The sequence below is a fragment of the Micrasema longulum genome, unplaced genomic scaffold (assembly GCF_059751315.1).
Source record: "Micrasema longulum isolate JH-2025_06_02 unplaced genomic scaffold, ASM5975131v1 h1tg000371l, whole genome shotgun sequence".
In the NCBI taxonomy this organism is placed as follows: Eukaryota; Metazoa; Arthropoda; class Insecta; order Trichoptera; family Brachycentridae; genus Micrasema; species Micrasema longulum.
Genome location: NW_028277572.1, coordinates 395,976 through 421,783, shown reverse-complemented (window position 1 = coordinate 421,783; position 25,808 = coordinate 395,976). Strand labels below are relative to the sequence as shown.

Genomic DNA, 25,808 nt, shown 5'->3' with positions numbered 1-25,808 from the left:
TTAAAAAAGGTTATTTTCGCCTTTTTTATGTACATAATTTGTAGTGCCATTTCCCTATTGTACATATTATACATTATTGTCATCTTACTAAGTCATTAGATTAATATTGATTTCAATTTCACAAAAAAAATATTAAACTTCCTTAAGGAAAACAATTTATTTTGCCACAATATTAGCTAAGTAATTACAATTTTCTCTACCTAAACTTCTTAGTCTAATAAAGTCATTCAAATAAATCCTTAGCCTGTGATGAAAAGTTTTACATAAATTTTAAATCAAATTAACTTCAATATTGCATACCTACAATTACTTTTGTAAAGCAGGTTGTATAGAAAAAAACGCTATTCAACCTATTTATAATTGAACTTATGAATAGTTGATTGTCTATAAACTGACAGAGCGTAGGTGCGTGTAGTAATAGTGAAGACAAACATTACAATACCCAAAAGAAGTCAGAATATTTTGAGTGATGCTAGTAGCTGTTAGCATTATTTAGAATCACAGATTATTTTTTATTTGTATTTCAATAGCTTTACAATTTAACTGTTTGTGTGGATTTGATACATTTGAATGATTTATGTGGTTGAGGTAGCATTATTCTGATCTACAGATTCTCTATTGCCTACCAACTTTTCGATCGCTCCGAACAGAACGACAAATACATTGTGAGGCCAAAAAGGTTGAAATTTGGTTTGAGTGTTTGAGATTCCAAAAATCAAGGAAGTAGTTATTACCGCCACTATTGGAAATCAGCTCAATAGTCAATGAAATTTAACATTTTATTTATGGGCTTGGACAATTCAAATAAACATAATAAGTTAGATTTTTAGTATAATTCGTATGTAGGGAAGACCGAAGAGAGTTGTAACAGAGGAGAGTTGAAACAATGGCGATATCGAGAAATCTATGATCGATGGCAAACTGGCAACATTGCGCATTTATTGTTTTTTTGACGTGCCACTTGATGGAGTCGGCATTTTGCTCGTCAAATTAAGTGATGGGGACGAAATATAATTGTCAAACAATGGCACATATTGTTAATAAATTATAAAACACATTTTTACATGTTGAGTTTTAATTTTTAAAAAAAGGTGGCCATCGATTTACTTGATATTAATTTATTCCAAGTAGAACACATATTTATTTATAATTTTTGGCTTGAATTTTGATGGCCTGTTATTCTATACGTAATACGTGAACGCTGACGTGATATTATTTCCAATATGCACCGACTATTCAAGTTTCAAAGCGTGATGTTGGTTTTTATAGCTCGCCTCTAGTTTTGAGGTTAAAAGCCATTATTCTGATCGAGGCCTGATTTTTAAAGCAAGCTGTTTCAATTTTCCTCTTTTATTTATTTTATTACTAAAATGTTTTGTGGTGTGAATTTGGACACAGAGTTGTTGATTGTTCTTGTTTCAGGATGCCTAATCAATATGTAAGAAATAATCTTTCGATATAATTTATAAAAAGTTCACGATAAAGCCTAACCAATTATTTTTTAGTGATTAACATACCAACGGTTGATTACAGCAGTTAAATTTTTTTCACGCGTATTTTTCTAAATATATCGTATTATTTTTTAAAGTAGTTTTGTTTTTATTTGAAAAAATAATTATAATCCCCAAATACCAAACTGTTACAGCTTATCTTGACCTCTGTTTCAACTTACCTCGGTACTAGGAGAGTTGTAACGCAGGGAGTTTTTTCAGTTTTAGCCGATTTCCTCATTGATCCCGATTATTTTATCCTGTCATTTTATATAGATTCTATTGTGAATAAAATTGGCTACCTTAAAATATAAAGTTAATTGAGGTAGGTCTATTTTAGGCTGAGACTACTAGGTAATGTAAAAACTGTTTCAACCCTCCTCGGTATCCCTACGCATGCATACTCTATGGAAGATGTATATAAAAATATACAAAAAAGGAATAACAGAAAAAGAATGAAAGGGCAGTAGAATTAAGATCAAAATCAATGAAAGCAGGGAAAAACCAAAAATCGATGGGAAACCAATGTGTTCAAATGATCAAACGAGCCAGCAAGTCCTCCGTTGCCTTTTTTGCAAAGAGGTATACGTTGGGCCACCGGAAGTGGATCGGATCTAATTTAAGATTTTTCCATAGTAAATGTACACCCTTTGATATAATAAATATACATATCAATGTGCAACTGTGTGAACAATATTCAAAAGTAGATTTATTTTTAATAATATTAATTAAATATACATTTTTAGTAATATTATAAGTTGTGTATGATTAGTTATTTTATGTTATGCATAATTTTTATGTGACAACATTTACAATAACAATATAATGTGGAAGCCTCTAATTGAACTTTATGATACGTAATTTTAGTATAATTGTATCTTATAAATGTATAAATGTCTATTGGCTTTCTAATTAAATAATGTAAAATAAATAAAATATGTGAATCACGGTGGCACGTTGAATGCTCTGACAACATTGATTTTGGAGCATTTAATAGTGATTTCTGCATGAATCATTGTTGTATTACATGCGTAATCTTACCTTGTTCGAAGAAATAGCTGTGCGTACTCACTAGCATAGCGATGTGAACGCAAAAAATGCTATTCTGGAATTGTTTATTTTTTATACTTTTAGTATTGTTCACTTATTAAAAATATATGATTTTCTTGCCGAAAATGTTGCTCTTTTTTTATATTTTTTTTATTTTTATTTAAATCTTAAAGTAGGGCACACATATCATACATATTGATATGTGTGTTCTAATAATAACATTGCAAATATATTTAATTTATAAGTTGTTTATCACATATGTCTTGACCATTATTTTAAATTTTGATATGTTTTTTTCTTCATAAATATTTTTTTCCATTTCGTAATACTTTTTAATTGCTTTAAATAAAATTGAATTTTGTGACTTTGCCTTTTTCCTAAATGGAAGTTAATTTTGTTCTTTTCTCTAAATGATTTCATTTGGTAGGTTTTTTTATTACCAACTTTAATAAAATAAAAGGTTTGATAAGTCGCACTCTTTGCTTGCCTTACCCAGTATTTGCCCTGGCGAATGTATTTATATTTTATTTATTGTTTTATAAAGCTTTGTCATAATTTATTATAAGAAAGGCTTAGTAGTTATCAGAAGATTTAAATTTATAGCAGACGAATGGTTGAAGAATGAGGAATTCCACTGTTTTCTATTTTTTTTTCTTTCTATTAGCGTACTATTTAATTAAGCAAATATATAAATAAATATATATACATATATTTATATTTTTGTGCGTTATTTACAAAGATATGATTTTTTAAAGTTACATTTATCAAATACCGCGCCAAATGACTGTAATCAGTGTGTCTTTTTTCAGTAGTGACGTCATGACTCGGTTGGCGTTCTTACTTTCACTGACCTGACAAGAATCTATGGAATATTGCTTTGATTATTTCATTTAATTGATTGTAATTTGCTCATTTCTATATTATGGTTGTTTTTACGAACGTTTCGATTTAGAAAAACCTAGAAAGTTGACATAATCTCTGATTGAAATGTCAAATTATATAAATTATACTCTTTTTTTATATAGTCAAAACGTTGCGGGGGCTTTAAAGCGGAAACCGGATATACTACACGTAGATATAAGGAGTGACGTCATTATTTACGAATTTATTCTCTTATTCTTTTATTTTTAATTTACCTTGTTTATTTTTAATTTTAATTTTAATTTACTTTGTTTTAATTTACTTTGTTTATAAAAAAAAAATGTGAAACGAACTCCCTCTCTAAACACAAGTATCTACTTTATTAGAGAGGTAGAAACGTTATATATAAGATGTTCTGTATATTTACCTATTTTGTATTTCAAAAATGTATTTTGTAAAAAAAAAAAATATTCAATAAAAAAAAAAAAAAAAAATTAAAATGAATCCTATTTTTTATTTATTTTTGCGTGCGTTTTTGAGATATTTCATCTTACTCCAAAATTTTGCAAGATTCACGTGTACATGAAAACATTTTTAAAATTTAATTCCGGGTGGGCTGGAATTCTTCATTACGGATGTTACGGATCAAACATAGGCAGAATGGCGAAGGGTACGTAGCATGTAAAGCGATCACTTAAACTAGCCAATGACAGGTCAGAAACTCCATAAATGTCTAGACTTCCTACAATAAATATCTAAATCTAAACCCTTTTAAAAAAGATTCCCAATCTGTGTTGAAATTTCTGTCAATAATATATATTTTGTTTTTATATTTTTATGATTGGAGTTTGTAAAAAGGAGCAGAAATCTTTAGATGTAACTGGCATTTTAATGTCATTTGAATACTGGTATTTTAATGAAATTTGAATGCTGGTATGCGTCCCATTAGGGAAAAAAAATCCTCTGACCCGGCCTGTTTTTTAAATTTTGAATCCTTTTGAATACAGTCAAATCATATGTGTGTTATTGAATCCCACTCTACCCTAGCCTTGATTTTCATTGTCTAATAGTGAGTTATTGATGTGATTAAGTTGTAAATAACAACTCGTTAAAAATGGATCCATAATCGAATATTTAGGTAAATCATAAGAACGCAAATATTTATTTTTTATTTTAAAAAAAATACGGAACGTATCCTCTTTTTAAATTGCATTTAATTTATAAAGGAGATAAGTAGGTAAATAAAAGGAAATTTAAGCTTATTTAAGTACTTTATTTTTCAATGCTTCATACACAATCAATTTTGCTAGAAAGATATTTAAATGTTTATAATATTACAATGCACCTTTACATCGTCAAATTATTATTACAATAACTTAAATAAATGAGAGTCGTTTTTCTAATTATTTTTTTGAATCGTCTTCTTTAGTTTAAAAGCCTCAATTGTTTTTCTTGTATAATATCTTTGCTTTCAATACTTTACGCTTTACGTAAATACATTTCTTTTATTTTATTTAAAATCTATATTTTATGTTAACCTAATAATGTCACTTATTTATGTAAAAGTAATTTTAATCTAATAAGTATAATTAAAAAGTTAATCAATGGATAAAGCTCTGAAGGATCCTTCGCTTATATGATCTGAAGATTGTTTACTTCCATTTGGCCGCTTGCTTTCATCAACTTTCCATTTGTCTTCTTCCAGAAAATATTCCCTAAAAATTATTAAAATTAAGATAAATTATTTAAGTTGAAAATTAATTACAATACCACATTGCCACCATGCAACAAAAAATAATAAGTCGATGTTATAAACAAAACCATTTCGCTATAAAATATGATAGTTTATTTATGTTCAATGACATTTCTTACACCTCAACTATTTACAGCTTTCGATATTGGCATGTCTTTTTTTTTATTTTTGAATTCTTGATAAAATAAGTACAAAATTATAAATGTTTTGTACGCCATACGTAATTAATAATTACGTTTCTACCTCTCTAATAGAGTGAAAACTTGTGCTTATGTATGTACAGTATTGTACAGGTAGGCAAATACTTTTTTTACGTTTTTGTTTTTTTTAGTTGATTTCGCCACTGTCGTCTGAAATTATTTTTTTTGGGATAAATTCTAACCTTTTTTCTTCAACAGTTTTTGAAGTAAAGCTAATTGTGTGTTTAATGTTGATAAAGTTAAAAATCAAACCAGATTGCCTGCATGGTAAACCATAGATAAAAAAATATTAACCTTAAGTTTTCCATTTTTATTATCCATTCCATTTTCAATGTGCTTATTGGTCCAGCTTTCCCGCCGTACTCTTCTGGAAGCAAGTCTTTAGGAATAAATTTATAAAGAGACTCTGAACCCGGAGCGTGAAAGTGGATCTAAAATATAAAAATCGTTCACATGTCGATAAGCATTGTTGTAACAAAAACGTAAATGTAACAAAAAATGATTCAGACATTAGACCTCTATAAAAACTTATTTTTCACTTAGCTGCTAAAACAAAATATTATATGCAATACACTGTAAAAAAAAGCACCCAATTTATTTTTAAATTATGCAAGTCTCATGGATTTTTTTGTCTTTATGTTATTTAATTATGTTTTTATTTATATCTGAAAATTAGTAATTCATTGAACTTATAAGAGGTTAACAAAAAAAAAAAAAAAAATTAAATGTGTGAAAAATTTAAAAGGATGAAATAGATATAATATTTCTTACAGTATCTTTGTAATCTAGGTAGGTATATTCAGGAATTTTTTGGAAAAATGGTGTATGGTAAAAACATTGATTCAGCAAGGAAATGAGAGCATCAGAAACATAATATAACTATAGGCAGGCATGTTTATGAAATCTACTTGGCGAAACTTTATTTTTTATCATATGATAAACTAGCGGACTATTATATGATAATGATAATAACAATATTAACTTTATATTTGACTTATTAAATCGTTCATTCTTTACTCATAGGTCACAGGTAATTGACAAATTACAACAAAGATGGAGAACATTTTAAATAAAGAAATATGGAATTCTAGGTATGTATTTATTTATTATAGTAATTACAGGTTATTACTTACATATTTTACAACTTCGTCTTTCATCATTGGTTTTACTAATGAAAATAGTTTATCCACGAGAGGTAAGGAATTAATTATGTGAACTTGTCTCAACCTGACCGGATGTGCTTCCTGAAAATCATTATGCATTAAAATATAAAATAAATTAAAAAAACATTCAGTTTACGATGTACGTAAATAAACTAACTAACATTATATTATTCATATATTTTTGGCAATAATAACTTTTGAGTTAAGTTTTTTAATTAAAAAAAATAAATTTATATATTTTTTATAAACCAGTGAGGATTGTATAAACAGCTTGCCCACCATATAGCGCACAACGCATCTGAGAACTTAGGTCTCTTTGGCGGTGCCCACATACATGGAAAATTTTCTCGTTACCGAAAGAGCTCTCTGTAATCTGGTAGATTTAGCGTTTCTGCTGAAGAAGGTAATCCAGAAGTATTTAATATGCACTTCATTGGATTGAGAAAAGACGAAAGTGAATTCTTCACTGACAGGGATTAAATTGATTGGTAAATTCGCCTAAATGATAAAAAATAATTAAAATTCTTTTTGGAAGCCACCAGATCTGTATATCCGACAGGACCTATAACAGAGCCACGGATAAAATATGTATGTTTGTGACATACTTAAATGTATATTTTTAACTTGAAATGATATAATTTCAAATGCACTAAAACCTAAAATGCCGTCATAGTTTTTAAGAAACACCGTCACCTTAAATTAGGAACGTATGCCATATTCGGTACATCTCCTCTGTATGGATTACATTTAATAAATTTGTATTAATGTGATGACATATTTGTTTAAGAATTTAAGTACGCTCGTATTGACATAATTTTTTCAACAACTTACGTAATGGATACTTTTTTGTTAATTTGCATAAGTTTTTCACCAAAAAGTTAACAACGATTGTCCACAATTTGAATGTAAATAGAGTAACATTACAAGGAAGTACAAGCTGCGGCGTCAGCCAATGAAAGCTAATATTGGAAAAATACGAGTCACCATTCACAGTGGACAGCAAGGCTTGCATTGATAAAAATAATTATTGATAATATTAATTAAGTAGATCTGACACTTTCATATGAAAACGGAAATAATTGACGGACAAAGTTGTGTTTTATTAGATTTATCATCCCCCTCGTAGTGAGTGGTTAGCACGTTTAATTACTACGTATGTGGCCCCTGGGCCCCGATTACAATGGGAAGTTAACATTTATCTTCAATTTTATCTACAAAGTAAAATTAAGTTTTCTGTTTGAAAAGGAGAATGTGCATACAATTTTTTCTTCTAAACATGTTCAATAATAGGTTACCAACAAATATATTTTAAATGTTTATACAAATATACTCATTTTTGTACACACATATCGGTTTTTCTTTGTAGACTTATTATATCTTTCCATTTTAATTGAGGCCCTCCCTGGTATGATTCTCGAAAAGGTACGTATTAAATATTCACTTGAAATGTATTTTTTACTTTAAATGTTTTTTTTAGAGTTTAAATTCTCATGATAGATACATAATACAGTAATGAGCGATATATATAGGTACGTTGACAGGCATTTTGATTAGTCAAACAAGTTCGGATCGATCCGATCAGATATATCCGATCTAGCAAAATTTTTAGAACACATGTATGAACTAAAACTCAAGTTCCACGTTTTTCTTTATCTGTTTTTAATTTATTCTAATAATAATTATGCTAAGTTAGCACAAGATCTCCACACGGTGTTAACCAATGACGTATTATTATATTATTATTAATAGGTTATGCGGTGGGAGAGCAGTTTGATGAATATGTTTTTGAACATTTTTCTGTCTCTCTCTCCCAGATGCCTCTCCGATGGAGTGTGAAAAAGACAACTGCACATCACGTCGGACTGATTATGCCGACCAAATCGAGTTTCGTATTCCCGATTTCCGAAACCCCAAAACTGAACCGATTTTGTTTTTTTTTAAGAAATAGTATCAAAACGGAATTTTCTGTACCGATAGTTTTTTCGTTTTTCAAAAATATTTTACTAAAATTACTCCCGTAATTTCTCCCTGGATAAAGTCAAATTTAATATATTATTTACTAGTATAAAAATAAGCATAAAAAATGAAAAATTGATTTTGGTCGTTGCCTAGTAGGTGGAGTGGATCAGCCGGATGAATTGTTGAAGATGTCTGTTCTGGATTCCGGACGCGCATAACTAGTTCTAAAACGATATAAATTAATAGATGGATATGAGCTGACTTCCCGTTTACGCCGGGAGGTCTGACTGCGGCAGACGCGGGTGACGAACGAGCAAGTCGTGACGCGTACGTTAAAATAATAATATCCACATTATTAATCGAGCGAGATAACGCATTAGTCCTCCCGTTCCTGTGATGCAAATTGCGCTTACACACATCAACACATCTTGGCAACTACTATAAATATCACCACAATTTTTTGGTAATCTTCAAATAAACTCGAAGACACACAAGAAAACTAAAAATTTCACATTTTTAAATATATTAATACTTTAAAATGAAATATTTTGTCTATCAGGATCTCCGAAAACGACAAAATATGAAGTACTCAGAGACAAGTATAAAACATTAATTTCAGAGAAAGAGATGTAATCTAATTAGATCAGTAAGTATGACACACATAATTTTTTTATGAGACTAAAATAAACAGTGATTAATCGACGATCATTTCCTAACCTCAGGTTACATAAGGTTAACCGAAGGTTACCATACAGTGACACGAGGGAGTTTTTTGTCACAGTATGTTGAAGGCTCCATATTAGTATTGAAGGTTGGAAGACAAAATGTAACGCACAATCAATAGCCGGCTGGGAACGTGGGAACATTCAGAGGTACATTATGGAGGTTCTGAGAGGAGAAGGTTCAGGAGAAATTTCCGAGGTATCTTTACTTAAGGGCGTACGGATACTATCCATGATTGCACCCGCCAGACTTCATACTGGGAATGCTTGGCTACAGTAGTTTGGAGAAAAGAAGAAATGCATATTTGCTTATGTATTTTTTTCGATTGATCCGTGGTGTTACGATCAACTTGGGTGTAATGAAGAGTATTTTTTTTAATGTTTACTCTGTTAGACATAGCCAGCTTAAGCTGTTTTATGTTCCTGCTTGCAGAACCAGCTTACCATTGCAGAATTATAATGCCATGCCGGTACGAAGAACAATGTCTTTACTCAACCGTATCTCTTCGGACGTCGACATCTTTCGTGTTACTGAAAGAAAGTTCAGAAAGGATAGCTTCTTTTACTTTAATTACTGGGTATTTTTACGTTACCATTTTATCACATTTAAATTGTGTCTCAACAAAAATATTGTATAAAATCAGAACCAATAACAGATTTCCACAAATTGTACAAAGTTAGTAAAGAAAATATAATACCTACATAGTTTATACACGTAAAAATGTTTCTTTCGTATATGTATTTTTGATAATAAAGATCCATGTATTTATAATTTTCTCAAACTGAACGGTTTGGGTAGGTAGGAATAAATTGCCTTAACGCATTATGCCCGCTTTATATGTACATATATTGTATATATATATAAAGTGTCAAATAAAATAAATAAATAAGATTTTTATATATTAAAAAAAAAACAACTGTAAATGAAGAGAGCATAAGGAGAGGAAGGGAGATGTACATATATATTATTGTAATGTCTGTCAAGTTACATAATGCATTTTAAAATCTGACACAATGGTATTTGTGTAGTCTGTCTTTAAATTTGGTATTGTACCCTTAAAAAGTTCTACGAATTTTAGCATTTTAACATACATACTATGTTTTACTTATTGGTACATAAAACAGGTAGTATCGTCTACAAATCCTGGCTGGAACATGTATTGTTATCAAATTAATTCATTATGCACAGTCAACTAACTCTGTTATAATTTTGTGAAGCAGTAGTTGGTCCGCACATACTCTGCGGTAATGTAAAAATGTGATTCCATGGTAAGTGGAGGCAGCGAGAGCTAATACAGTAAGACTGGTTTTGTATTTTAGGCACTTTATAAATTTTCTACAACAAGTTTCCTGTATATAGGTATATTAAATAAAATTCATCTAACCTGTATGTATGCCATATATTTTTTCATTGTTGACAACACGAGCTTTGAAGCATGGCGTATTGACATGCCTGCCATGTCAAATATTGGAACTTCACCTTCTATAGAACCTTCGGATATTATCCTTGTATCAGCCATCATGAAGAATGCCTTTACAGAGTTATTGAAATAGTAGTTATCCGGGTCGTGATCACATAAACGGTATATTAGCACTCTGTAGTTTTGATCGGTTAATTTCGGAAGAGGTATCAAATCCCTGAAATCAATAATTACCACAAATAATTCATTGCGTCATCATAATAACATCACTATAACCTATTGGTATATCAAGTGCTGCTGTTACGCATATTGTAATGAAGGACTTCGCGATTGACGTCAGTAATTTGAGAGAACTGTTTACGCGATTTAGAGATGCCATTCATTTTAATGCATAATGGAATGTTATAAAAAAAGTACTTTAGATAGTATTTAATAGAGATGGAACAGATATTCGGCAACTATGAAGACATTAGATCAATATCAGGCCGGATACCGGATAGTAACTTAATATCCAGCAATTGCCCAATACGCATTTAACTATGTTTTTTTTTTTATCGAATTGATATCAGTCGTGATTGAGAAAAAGGAAGTAACCATTATTTAAAAAATGGACTTTTTTGATAAACAACGTTCGTCAGTATTAAGTATGCACCATAGAAAAAGAATTTAACCCACAATTTTTTTATTTTATTTTAAAAATTGAAAATGTATTTCTTTAAAAAAAATCAAGCACAAGGCAACTACCCAAGGCGATCGGTAAGTGATCATTAAAAACAACGTGAAAATATTTTTACTCCTTTTTATTTTATGGACAATAAAACTTTTATTTTCAACAATAAGAGAAATTCGAGTACCGGGGTTTTATTTTTTTTAGAGAATGGGCCGGATATTCGGATATTCGGTTCAGGGGGTTGCCGGATATCCGGTATCCGTTATCCGGCCAAACCACTTCAAGTTTTATCACAAGTATTCAACTTTATATAAATAGGGTCTTTTAAGATAATATAATTCATTTATAAATAATAACGTAACATCTGTCACATGTTTTTGTTTTTATTATGTTATTGTTGTTACTTTATTATTTGTATATAATTCGTCTCAATTCAACACTAGTTCACTCAATAAATTACTGTAAATAAAATAAAATTCTCAATAAATAAATGAATTAATATACAAGTATTTCATCGACAACTCCGATTAACTCTTAATATATTTGTAATAATTATTATATGTGTTCATGTGGATGAAGAACACAGTTCTACATGTGAAACGGAACCAGAACTCTGGACGAGAGTAACCATTTAGTCGATATCTCTCGTCCAGGATTCTGGTTCTATTTCAGGAACAGAACTGTATTCTTCATCGGTCTGAACAAGGTCAATTCTAGAAAATGGAAAAAATCTAAAATACCTAGAATTTATATTAAATTTAAAATAGGTAAAAAAAAATTAAAACATTTTTTTTTTTTAATTCACGGTCACTATAGTCCTTAAAATATAGCATGATTAGAATGACAGTTGTCAGAAAACCTGACGACATAACTTTGTAGTAACGTCTAAAGTGTGATTTATATTGACACACGAAAAATCATTTGTATTGTATTTTTTTTTGCACCACAACAGGCCAGGAAGCCCAATTACAGTGGTGAATTACATCACAGAACACCCAGGCTTGAGAAAAATCACATTTAATTTTTGTGTTCTCACCGGGAATCGAACCCGGAACCTTCCGTGTGTGAGTCAAGCGTCTTGACCACTACACCACGGAGGCCGCCGTATTTGTATTTGGTAAGTTAATTTAATTTTTAATACAATGCTTGACATATTAATCAACATAAATATATCAAATCAGCTTTGAAACTAAAAAAAATAAAAAAATAAACCTAATTATTAACGACGATCTTACAAGGTTATATCATTTTGCAAAAACGTTAAAGATGGGACAAATTGATAAATGTAATTTGATCGAATAAAAAAATAAGTCGTTTGATAATGTTCACGAAAAAAGTATAAATGCCTTATTTTTTGGTGAATAATTGTATTCAACACACTATAATAGGCTTGTTTTTGCGTTTTTATATCAATTTTCGGAAACAAAGTTTCATGTTTGCATGAAAAAACTGATAAAATCGATTTGATCAGTACATTATCAGTGATCAGTAATTTTCCATCACTATTAACATAAGTTTGACAGCTGTCATTGTAATCAAGCTAAATTTTAAGGACTATAGTTAGAAATGTTTGATGTCTAATTTGTATTTAAAGTTTTTGAATTGATTTTCTTGTAAAATATAAACATATATCCTTACGTGACAGTAAACACCTGCTGAATTTCAGCAGATAAAGGATCTCTGTTGCTAAATATTTCAGGAGCATTAAACCTCATGGTGTAGTACTTGTCTATCGTAGCCTTTGTAAGTTGAATGCTGTGTTTACAGCAGAATAAGAATCTCCTTATCAACAATTCATCTGAAAAAAGTATAAGCATTGATTAATAATAATTTGATTAAATACAAATCTTCGTACAAAAGATAACTGCATAATGCATTGTAAACCAACGATAATATTATTTCGTACCACTGTATTTTACATCTCCAGGACATGATATATAAACCATTTATTTCTTGCATTGTATTTTTTCTTCAATCGAAAAAAAGTTACATTTTTAAAAAATAATTTATTTTTTTGGATAACTTTTAGCTAAAATTATTATTTATATGAAAAAACATAACAAATAAACAAGTACAGATTTTGACAAGTAGCGACACAGTAAGATCATTTATTTTTCATACATACCCAAAGGATATTACAGTAGTCACGATTATCCGACCTAAGCCGGCCGCGGCAAGGTCGGATAAGCGAACAGGTCGGATAACACGGAAAATAATAAAAATGACTTTGAAAATGTGTTACATAATTTTATTTCAGTTTTTTTTATTTTATTTTTTTTATTTAAGTTTCTAATAGCAAACAAAACACTACAAGAATTAGAATTTCGATTTCCAAAAATATGATTTTGTATGTAGACCAGAAGAATCTTGCATTCAATATTTATTTTTAGGTAGTTTTTTTAGTTCCCCTAGTGGCCTGGTGGTTAGTACATTTGTCTACCGTGCACGAGGTCTCAGTTTTGATTCCCGACAAGGTTGAAATAAAATATATAGTTAAACGATGTTTTTAAACATTACAGTATTTCATAATCTCTATTCCAGTTTTTTTTTGTAATTTAAATGTTTTTAATAAAAATTGGTCATATTGTCTAAATGGAACAAATTAATGCGAGATACAATGCGATCGGTAAACTTCTGCAGTGAATATTAAGGATAGGGGAGAGTGGAGTAATGGCGAACTGCGGGTAACTTCGAACGATGGTGTTCTAGAAAGTTCCGATACCGCCGCTCTCACACAAACTACGCCATATGAAGGCCGCTTTTCTCTCCATTATTGAGCTGCATTTTGTAGGGGGAAGTTGTGTACGCCGTTCAAGGTAAGAACCGTTGTATATTTTTTTATAAAATGATGTCATATTTATCCCCTTCTTAGAACGTGGTATTTCTGTTACTAATCTAGTAAAATGTTCTTGAATTTCATAGAAGGAACCATAACTTATCTACAGATTCAAATAGTTTTAAGCAAAATCAACGTTTACCGTGTTGATTTAGAAATATTTTTTTCTGGAATATTTAATGGTATGGGGAAGTGCATTTTTTATTCCTATTTTATTTTAGTATAAATAAATAACTGACAAATATTTGTTATTTCAGATCCCATGTAAATAGATTAGGTAGACTTAAAGAAGATATTCTCTGGAGGATCTCAAAACTGCTGTGGAACAAGTATTAGTAAAAAATTGACGATTGGAATAGCGTCATTGAAATACTGCATAAATAAAACAGATTAAAAAAAATTATTTCCTTCACCAAAATCTTTCTTATTTTTTATAGAAATAAAAAATATCCCAGTTACCAAGGATATCCTACAAAAATGAAACCAACAGAAAAGCATTCGGAAATTTCGACAAGCTCACCAATAAAAATCAAACTATAAGAAAAAAAGCGTAAACAAATAGGAAAAAAAGAAAATCAGATAGAAGTCAAGGCCATCCTATAAAATAGCAACCAGTGGCTTTTAAAAAGAGTAAAAATTAGAATGCCTCTAAAAAAGTTCAGTTGTTTGTAGATGAAAATACATTTAAATAAAATGAAGAATTTTTCTGTTTATTTTGTTCCGAAAAATATGAAAACCTCTCTCTAAAGATTGAATAATATGCTTGATATGCCAATCATGGGCCCATGAAAAATGTAGCAGTGAAGAAAGCTACTCAAAAGGGTTTGTGTGTGATTTTTGCCGAAAACGTTAATATTCGCCATTACCCCGTGTGCTTCGGGTAATCCGTTTGCGAACGGCAAGCTTATTGTTTTTCATTCAATTTCGTATGTTTTTTTATTTATTTTTTTAAACACATTTTTCAATCTTATATAGAAAATACCAAAGTTTTATTACGGTTATTCTTATTTTTTTATTCTTTGGATTATACGTTTTATTCTTAATTTTTCTTCATTTTTCCCTTAGGTATTCGCCATTACCCCACTTTCCCGAATGTCGAGAATAGACAAATACAAAGGCAACATGTTTAATAATATACAATGTATTGCATAAATAAAAATGCCTAGACATGTTTAGATCCTTTCTAGTTTTTAGATTCTCTCCCCCAAAGTCTTCATCTCTGTTGACAAATTCAATTGGAAAACGCACATAGTGGTGGCCATTATACGCGTATAAAATTTGTTTGGTGCGACTCGACCTTAGAACTTGTATGGTGTCCTACATATAGGTAAAAACTGCTAAACAATATGGTTATTTTACTATTCTTAGGCCGAGATGTTTATTAGACCCTATACGATATTAACTTTTAACATAATATATAAGAAAAAATAATACATGGAAGCAAGGTATTTAATACAATATTTAAAAAATATATTTATATTGTTATATTTTATTATTATTATTTGCACCACAACATGCCAGGTAGGTTGTGATGGTGAGTTAGAAAAAGAATCTCAAAGTTTTTAACTGTGTTTAATTTCGAGTATACAAAGATCCCGATGGGAATCAGCTCATAAATAAAGCGGATAAAATAAAAATGTCTAGTTATAAATAAAACGTGGCTCGAGACATCGATTTCTTTTATTCGCGTTACGCAAGCTTATGGCGGTCACCCGAATATTCCATTTGAGAAGAGTACCGAAAGGATGAAGCGGCAAAAGACTTGTAACCTGTGGAATTCTACACTTCTGCTCCAGTTAATTAACGCAACGCAAATGGGACTCAGCTGCAGGACAGGCAGATGCTTCTAAGTTAGTTCAAGATATTTTATTAGATCCACCAGGTTCAAGTAAATATAATCAAACTTACAGAGAGTTACTTCAAACTTTAGAAAATGATATTCGGTCTTGCGCGGATGGGTACACTTTTTTGAGTGCCTTCTTCATTTGACATACAAACTGGCTATTCAGAAATGGCAGTCTCGAGGCTCCAAACCAAACAAATTCCAGATCAGTATAAAGAAAAACCTAGGTTTGATTGTGGACAAACCAAAACAAGGCTTTGGTATTTAGAATAATGGAAATAACGCCTGCGGCGGTGTCTGCAGAAATAACAAATTTAGATATATAATTAATAAGAAAAATGCAAACGATTCTAATTGTTTTATCGTGCGGCCACGTGGAAAAATGCCGAAAGCGTGCGTTACATACAGCCAAGGATTTTGTAAAAAAACATCCGTAGTATAACATGCCACCCACACTTCACAAATATTTGATACTTGGACCTGAAATAATACAAAAATCAAAATCGCCGATATGTCAATTCATTAGAAAGCCGCAGAAAGCACGTAACAAAGATTTTTTTTTAATTTAGGAAGTACCACTCGAGGCAATCTAGCCGAATAAAAGGGATAGTTTTTTTTTTTTTTACTCTCGTCGGATCCATTAGTGAGAAATACGAAAGAGAAAATTGACAAAAAAAACCAACTAGACTCCCAAATGACGCTTTGGATATAATAATCCTTTCATCTGTAAGGTCTGCCAGCCAAAGCGAAAATGATGATTCCGATGATGATGGTGACTCAAAAATATTTCAAATAGTTAAATAGTTTTTAAAAAAAGCTGATGTGACTTTATGTAGACGTTTCTAAACACGCATAAATTATACGCTAAGCTGCTCTTTGTCTTAATAAAAAAAAATGTTGATGTTAGTGTGCGAATATAAATTAATAAAACTCGTAATTGACGAATATTTGCTTGTAAATGGTAAAAAAATTTTTTTTTTTTTTAAAGAAATATTTACCTAAATATTTGATTTTGAGGGCCATTTTCAACGAGTTGTAAATAACTCACTATTAGAAAATGGAATCAAGTTGGGGTAGAGTGGGATTCGAACCACAGACCTTTGGTCCGTGAGTCCGAGACACTAGCCACAGGACCACAACCCGATTAATATTTATATTTATAACGTTGTCTATTATTTTCATAAACCCACCGAGTTACATTAAAACCTTTCATTTAAAGCGATATACAACAGCTTTTACGAGTTAACAACACCTTTTGGTAATTTGATCTTTTGATTAATTACTGTAAGAATATTTTATTACAAAAATAAATCATCATCATTCACTTTCCGCACATAATCATTCTTGTACCTCGATCATTTTTGTTACATGAAGGTAAGATGATCAGTTTTACGCTTCAGGTACCAGTCCAGGGACTGTGAAATATTCTAGTATGAAAGCACCCTTTCAAATAAATATTTAATATCGACCATGTTGGGAATCGAACCCGAGACCTCTTGAATGGTAGGTCAAACGCGCTGACCACTACGCCACGAGGCCGGCATAAATAAATAAACTCATAAATTCAAATTCAGAGCAACTTCCAACTCTTTTTCATTTTGATTCCCGGATATAGCGCTGCATTGTTTTCGATATAAATTTTCTCTATAAAATATTAAACTACATGAAGGGTAGATACTATCTAACCTTCTCAGACATCGGGACATATTTAAACTGCCTTTGTTTTCAAGTAATGCAACAAACCCCACACCTTTGGCACGCATGTGTAGGGAATAAAACGACTGCTCCAAGGAAGACAGCACTAAGTCATAAAAGATAGTTTTACAGAAAAGCAAATTAAAAGTTTTTTTTCCATATTCTTGTGTCAGGATTCATAAGTTTTTAAAATTTGTAAAAATATATTATTGGTCTACACTTTCTAAGTAATCTAATACTTTATTAGAATTCCTACTATTTTATAGTGTTTTGGGACAAAGTGCTGTTTTCTTCGGAATTCGTATTTCAGCTATGTGTAGTATGTTGATTTACTTCTCTATTCCAGAGAAAATCAAATAAATTATTAAATATCAATAAACTTTCAATGAGCTATTTTATTTTAAAAATGAAAAAGATATCAATTATTAACATAAAAACCACCCAAATTTATGATATTTTCGAAAATCCCAATAAATATTCAAGGCCGGGTGGGTTTTTGTGCGTTTGCGCACATTTTTATCTGTTGGTGTCTCTTTCTCAACTTTACCAACTTTTGCGAATAATCTGTTAGGAATAAATCTAAATTAACAATTTTTATTTATTAATTCAAAGTTATACTAGTTTAAATATTAATTAACTTATGAAGTATTTTTAGGCTGTGCCTGTGTCAAGTCTATTATGGCTTGACACATTCAGAATTAAAAAAAAAAAAAATTGAATTGAATTATAGTGACATGTGATGCTGTAGAATAACAATCCGGAAAAACAAACTATAAATAATAGATTTCAAAGAAAACAATGTAAAAAAAATAATCCGATGTAAATATTATATTATCAAATTATACAGATTTAGATTCATACATAATTAATTATACATATTGAAATCAATAAAAAACAATTATATAAAAACATAATTGAAATGATAATTTATTGAGATATGGTTTCTACCAACTCACTGTATACCGTAGTAAAAAATTAGAGTAATAAATAATATTCCAAATAGCAGTAAGTCCTAAATTAAATTATACAAAAATACATCGTGAAAAAACATAAAAATATCAAGATACGAGTATATAAAAAGCAAAAAAAATATGGAAGGAAAGCAGATTAGTCAATTTCCGCAAATCTCGAACTTTAAAAAAATTGACAACCTCGTCCCTATTATTTTACAGTATATTTATAACAGTATAATATATATTTTACAGTATATATTGTTTTGATATTTAAAAAACAAACAAACGTAATTCCATCTATTTTGCCTAATTTTATAATTTAAGATCTATATTTATGTGTGTGAAATTGTATCGACTAATACCAACAAACCGTATGTTTTCTAGTATGTGTCTTTGTTAAATTACCTTCTAATATAAAATAAAATAAATGAAAATGACAAACGTCGGTTTTTTGCTTCATGCGTTTTGCAATTAAAATTATAATTACGTAGTCGGTGACAAAACGTTTATTGAAATAGTAACGTACGTGATTCAAAACGGTTACTATAAAAAGATGGAGTTATGACAACTATAGCATAATTAAGTTATGAAATAAATATTGTAAGTTCAGATTAAGTACCTAAGCAAGACTTGTGGAATTATAATACGTTTTCTGTACAATATATAAATAAATAAAAAGTAATAAATAAGTACCCATATGATCAGGAAGATGAGATTGTGACTTTAGCCATTCCTCTATGGCTTTGACATCTTCACCACTCGCTTCGACGCTTACCTTTTGCATATTTAAAAATGCGTACTTTTAATATCCCAACTAACCGTGAACTTTTACTTTATTTATTTGTACTGTGTGAAATTTTATACAACAAACTCAGCATAAGATGAACGCACTCATGATGTTGTTTGTAAATTACCGTTAGATCACGACCTGAAAACGTCGGTATGTAATCGTGTTATAAACTTGCTTATTTTCACTGAGTTTTATAAGATCTTCATTTTAACTTGTTTACGTGGTGAATATTTGTTTATTTACTTATTTTGTTGACAAACGCGTACGGCTCTGAGTGAAGGTAATCCATGACTAGTGGCTATTTAGATTATTATAGAGTGTCTACTTCGTTTCTTTACAGTACTGGACAACCTGTTTTAATATTTTATTCCGTTCACGATAATACGTACCTATGCTGGTACATTCTCTGACGAATTTATGTTGATCGCCAACGAGTATCATTCCTGACGCAACAATAATTATCCGTGAACCAAAATAACCTATTGTTATTTTATAAAGCTTTTATTTGCTCATCATATTTGGCAAACAACTAAAATGCAATTAAAATTACTGGAATTATATTATGCTGTGTGCACAACAAAAGCATTAAACTATTTTCATCATATCAATAAAACGCCGGAAAAGATACCATTGTTACTGTAGTGCTTTATTTTTGAAAAAAAGTTATGTCTGTATCAAAATATTACAACAGACATGAAGAACATTTTACATACGGTTATATAGAAGTCAAGGCATCCGCAGGGCTTATAACCTGTCATTGGTTGGTTTAAATGGCCACTTCAAATACTGTGTAACGTTAACCATTCTCCCTATATTAAAAAAAAATAACAACTTCTGTAAAATGTTTTTCATTGTTGTAATATGTTAATATTAACAGCTCCCTAAGTGGGTTGAATCCAGTCCTCGTCTATAAAAATTTGGACAAACTTAAAACATTGTTGATGAATCCGCCTGATCCAAGAAGTATAAAAATTAAAAAAGATTTTCAGGCGTTGCCTAGTATGTAGGTGAAATAATTCAATCTAATGAATCTGACCCGCAACAATAAAGGTTTCAGCTCTTTAATTTCACAAACGTCAACAGATGGAAGAGTCGAAGGATAAAGATGTTTAAATATAGGCAGAATGGTGAATATTACTCAGTGTATAAAGTTGCCAGTTAAACCAGCCAATGATAGGTCATAAACCCTGTGGATACCTTGACTTCTAAATTCCCTTCTGTAAAATGTTCATCGTGTCTGTTGTATGTTAATATTAACAGCTCCCTAGGGGATTGAATCCAGTCCTTGTCTATAAAAATTTGGGCAAATACTACAAATAACCGGCGTAAATCTGAAAAAAAACAGTTAAGGTGTGCAACTTCAACCATTGAAAAAGATTTAGAAAAATTAAGTAAGCGAAAAGAAACTCAAAGGACGCACTGAAAGAAGTGAATATTGATAATTGATTGTTATTTCAAATAAAATTTGCAATATTGTTTGAATTATGTGTCTTAAATAATCATTTAGATTGTTAAAAATCTTTAAAATGTTTATTACCATGCAAATACATTTTTATATTCGTTCAATGTGTTTTCTTTTCACATCTAGGCCCCGATTACAATAGGAAGTTAACAGAGTTATCTTGGACTGTCTATAAAGAAAAACCATTATTTGTGTACGAACATGGGTATAATTGCATGAAAATTAAAGGTATCTTCATCGGAAACCTATAAATAAACATGTTGAGAAGAAAAAAATGTAAACATATTCTGCTTTTCATACGGAAAACTTAATTTTACTTTGTAGATGAAATCAAAAATAAATGTTAACTTCCCATTGTTTTCGGGCCCTGGTTGCATTATTGTTTTTTTTCACAATTACCCTGATTGTACCTTCAGATTACCTGTGCATTCAATTTTTTTATAATACTTACAAAAAAATCAATAAGTATGAAATTCGTTGTAATAAAAAAATGTAATTATTTATGTGAAATGTCTGTATGTGCGGGCGTGCGGCCCTTGAGAAAATTTCAGGTCGTCAATGCGGCCCGGAGAGCAATTCGGGTTGGCCAGACCTGACCTAGTGGAACGTTTATTAACCAATGTATCATTGAACGGAATGCGGAATGTATATGGGCAATTGGATGATTTGAGGAATTACGAATAATTTTAATAAATTATGATGAATTATGATTAAAATTTATAAAAAAGTATTTAAATTACTTTTGATTTTTATATCATTAAACGAACATCCTTAATGTAACTCAAAAACTCAAAGTAAGTTTTAAAATAATTTGATCTCAGACTGTACTTTCAACCATAAGACAAGGTATGTAATAAAGTAGAAATCAGTAAGACAAAACTGTTGGTACATTAATAATTGCCGGTAAAGAAGAATGTCGTAATAAGTTAACAATTTAACGTAGTTCTGCAAAAAGCAGCTAGCCATAGAAAAGTGAAACTGAGAAAATAGCACTTTTTTGAAAAGAGTGAATAATCAAATTTACACAACAGTTGGAATGTTTTTGACTTTGACAAATGATAAACAATGAATACATTAGTGTTTTATACTACAAACAAGAATCTAATTATGTTTAAATTATTTTTTAAGTACCGTAGGATTTTTCTAGTGTCGTGGGTGTATGTGGGTGTGTTTTTGTGATCAACACTATTTTCAGAATGTGATTATTGCAGTTTTTTGTATAAAAGCGTCCTGGCTGTTTTTAGTAGAACAAAGGATTAACCTTACTGCACCAAATAACACCAATATCTAATTTTATCAAAATTGTGGACCAGCTGCTTTCTGCTTAACTACGTTCAATCGATGTTTTTTTTTCAAAACATGATAAACACCCCACATTGAGATTTGTTTCTTTTTTAAATATTTAAAGTCAGTATCGAGACGCATCGATTGACTAAAAAAAACAACAAAAACCCGTTGAAAGCCGGCTATTTTTTTTTATTAAAGTATTAATTAGATGTTGGAAAAAAAAACTTTCACTATCTTCCAGAAATCTTAAAATCAATACCAAATATTGAAACATTTAAATTCTAATTAAAAAACACATGAGACCCCCTCTAGCCTGAACTTCATACAGTAGAAAATTGTCTATCTTTTAGAATATAATATCTAATTTTGAGGAATCTGTTTTAGATAGTAAAAATAAAATGTAAATAAAATATATATGTATTGATACTTTATATATACGAGTATGTATTTTTAAAAATGTAAAACGAACTCCCTCTCTAAACACGACTTTTCACTCTATTAGAGAGACTTTATTTACTTTTATGTATGCAACCATTTTGTAATTTTATCCTTATTTTGTCAAGAACTTTTTTCAATAAATAAAAATATATATATATTTTTTTTACACAATTGAATTTACATCTATATGTATATATATATGGGTATATAGTATATAAATGTGTGTTTTTTTTTAAAAACTGATATTTTATTGATCCCCTATTTCAATAATTAGTGTTGGATGCTAATGAAATGAAATATTTAAAAAAAATTATAATCTGTTTATAATTTTAAATTTGATTGCCTTTAGACTTAGTTGGAAGGTGTATTTTTTAAAGTTCTTTGTTTTAATCTTTTACGAGATTTGACGCGATTCACAAAAAACCATTTCCTGAAAAATCACGTTTCAAGCAAATGTCGAGTTTTGAAAATATCGGTCCTCAAGTTTACTTGCCTTTTAAAAAAACACAAATGTTCCAATTTCACGGAACCTTTGTCCTCTGATGAGTTTGACGTTCAAAATACACAAAGTAAATAACAATTCGTAGATAAATTAATGCACAATAATACATTATCATGTTAACTCTTAAATCCCGCTGGCTCAAACTAATACGATTACGTTCGTGGCGTTGAGTTAAATTATACCTAGTTTTGAATGTTGCCTTTTAAGGATTTTTTTTGGATTTTGTATATATTTTTTTATCACGATATGTTCTGAATCATGAAAAGACTTGTGGTGAAGTTTTGTGTACAATTTTTCATTCATAAAGTCTTTTTTTTCCACAGAGTCTATATTTAATAAAATATACACATTATTACAATATTAATACATTATAAAGAAAACAAAGTATAAAAATATATTTTGTCTCGATAATTTATTCAATAATAGTTTGTTATCGGGTCTTCAGACATTAGTTTTAATTAATAATCAAATAAAAAGAGAGCAGACATAATACTGTATACGTATAAAATAATAAACATAAAATTAAAATAAATAATGAACAGATAAAAATAGTTTAAAGAAATAAAAAAATAATAAAGTAAGAAAATAGAGTAAAATAATAGTCTTTAAATTAAAGAATAGCAATTAAGTCAATTAAGACGAAATTAACAATGATTATGTAAAGGAAAATAACGTATAAAAATTACTTTTCACATAACTAAATAATAAATTCATAAATAGTGCTAAAAAGGTGCACATATTTGTATTGGTTCAAAACAGCTTATTTGTTATTTGTATTTAAAGTGAAACATTGTTCTATTATATGCATATATTTGCATACTATAGTAAGTATTAAAAATATACGTAAAATCGTGTATGTACTTCATTTTCTGAGTCGGAATTAAATTATCATAAACACGGAAAATTTTGAACACGCATATGTCATGTTAAGACGGACTTAGTACTTATACCACTCATCATTAGTGCTAATTGCTTACTCTTACCTGTTTAGTGACATTTAAAAAGTTACCGTTTACACGTAAGTATTAGCATAAAGGTTGATGTATAGAAAACACCAAGGCAAAAATCCTGCAGGAGGAAATCAAGTAAAGATTAGTCACCTTATTGCGTTTGCCTAGCATAAAATAAATAAATGTAATTAAACAAAATATCTAGAATACTATCAACCCACCTTAGGTTATATTATTGTGTCGTGCGGATTTTTACCACTGTGTAAAACGGACCGTATAGGTATGATTTATGACATGATTAGAGTTACCCTAAAAGATCAGGACTCAGGTAAAGAATGATTAATTCATTATTAAATACATTTCTTTCCTGTTTTTTTTGTTTCATTTACTGAGAGATTCTCGGCAAATAATGTATTAAGAATTTTAGTGTATGCATTTAAAATATATTATCAAAAATACAAAAGGTGGATTAAAAAGACAAAACGAAAATTAAAACCAAATGTTATTGCCGAAAATATTATTATATTTTAATTTTACGAAACTTGCTTTTAGACCTGACAGTGGGAAAAGAAATAAAAAACTATTCATTCAAGTACCAATTTATATAAAAACACGTTGATTTTTTTAGCTTCGACATATTTCAATGAAATTGCAAAAAAAAGTTAACCACTGAAATACGAATGCAATAAATAAAGATGGATAACTTTAATAGAATTGATAGCCACCACACAAGTAAATGAATTATTCTACATTTTGGTATCTCACTGTACATTGTTTAGAGGTTAGTTTATTTGCTATTTTTCTAGTATTAAGGGAATACGTTTTAGCAGTATTCATTCTACAAACAATCCGTTAGTAAAACATATAATTTTAATAATCTAAAAGGAAATTGCACTTACACGTTTTGACAAAATTAAACAGTTGATACGCGCCGAGAACTAAATAGATATATTTAATCAGTGGGAAAGTGTTATGATTTTGGTTTAGCAAGGTGTGCATGAAGTTTTTATAAAAAAAAGGGTTTTTTTTTCAATTTATCCCGCATTTTCGTGGTAACACCCTAGTTCACAAATTCACAAGTAAGAACAGCGGTTGGAATAGGCGTTGATACTGTATTATAATTATATTCAAATTTTGTGTTTTGCTGATGTTCACAATTGAAAAAAAAACTGGGCCCATTGTTTTTTTATCACTGCTCTTGTCACTGTGATCTTGAGCACCTGGCTGAAAATTTCTTCGTTGTTTTTTTATCATTATATCGATAATGATCGATTAAAGCCCTTTATTTGCACTATCCGGTAGCCAATCTTTACTTTTTCCTGTGATATGATGAATTTCCTCAGTTCTGCGCTCGTTTCCAGTATGCGAGTATAATTATTTGTGGAATGGAAACAAGGCTCAAGGCTCTGTTACAGGACCACTTTTGTGGAATGTTTTGTTCTATGATTTTTAAACTATTTTCTTCGCCATGTATGATTCAGGCTGTTGGCGATGATGGATGTATTTTGATTGAGGGTAAAAGATCCCAGGAGCGTGACGAAGCCAATGCATAAAATAAAGAGTCGATTCGGTTATTTGAAACAAATTAAGCTTTGTACCATCATTATGACAGCTCTATCTGCATTCGATGGTGCACGGGGCACTATATAGATACACCGAGTGCAGCGTATCTCCATCACCTTTTTTTAAAATTTATTTATTTACAATTTTAAAAAACCCGTTAGGGTTACATTAGAAATTTTATATTGTCTAGTCATTTTATG

The 25,808-nt window shown here is 29.9% G+C and overlaps 1 protein-coding gene across 1 annotated transcript; it reads right to left on the bottom strand.

Moving 5' to 3' along the window:
* Positions 1-4,653: 4,653 nt before the first annotated feature.
* On the bottom strand, positions 4,654-19,764 carry LOC148282165 (alpha-tocopherol transfer protein-like). Its single transcript, XM_088225548.1, has 6 exons — positions 19,310-19,764; positions 12,928-13,087; positions 10,584-10,836; positions 6,488-6,598; positions 5,649-5,785; positions 4,654-5,116 (listed from the first exon to the last, which is right to left on the bottom strand). The coding sequence occupies exons 1-6, from the start codon at positions 19,398-19,400 to the stop codon at positions 4,999-5,001; spliced, it is 870 nt and encodes a 289-aa protein (XP_088081674.1). The 5' UTR covers positions 19,401-19,764; the 3' UTR covers positions 4,654-4,998.
* Positions 19,765-25,808: the final 6,044 nt, after the last annotated feature.

What these genes read in the sequence shown, in the direction of transcription:
- LOC148282165 (XM_088225548.1), bottom strand. Translation starts at nt 19,400, where the DNA reads ATGCAAAAGGTAAGCGTCGAAGCGAGTGGTGAAGATGTCAAAGCCATA. An exon ending in TCATCTTCCTGATCATATGG is followed by an intron (nt 13,088 to 19,309) that starts GTACTTATTTAT and finishes TACTTTTTTCAG; the next exon opens with ATGAATTGTTGATAAGGAGA. An exon ending in AATATATGGCATACATACAG is followed by an intron (nt 6,599 to 10,583) that starts GTTAGATGAATT and finishes AATGATTTTCAG; the next exon opens with GAAGCACATCCGGTCAGGTT.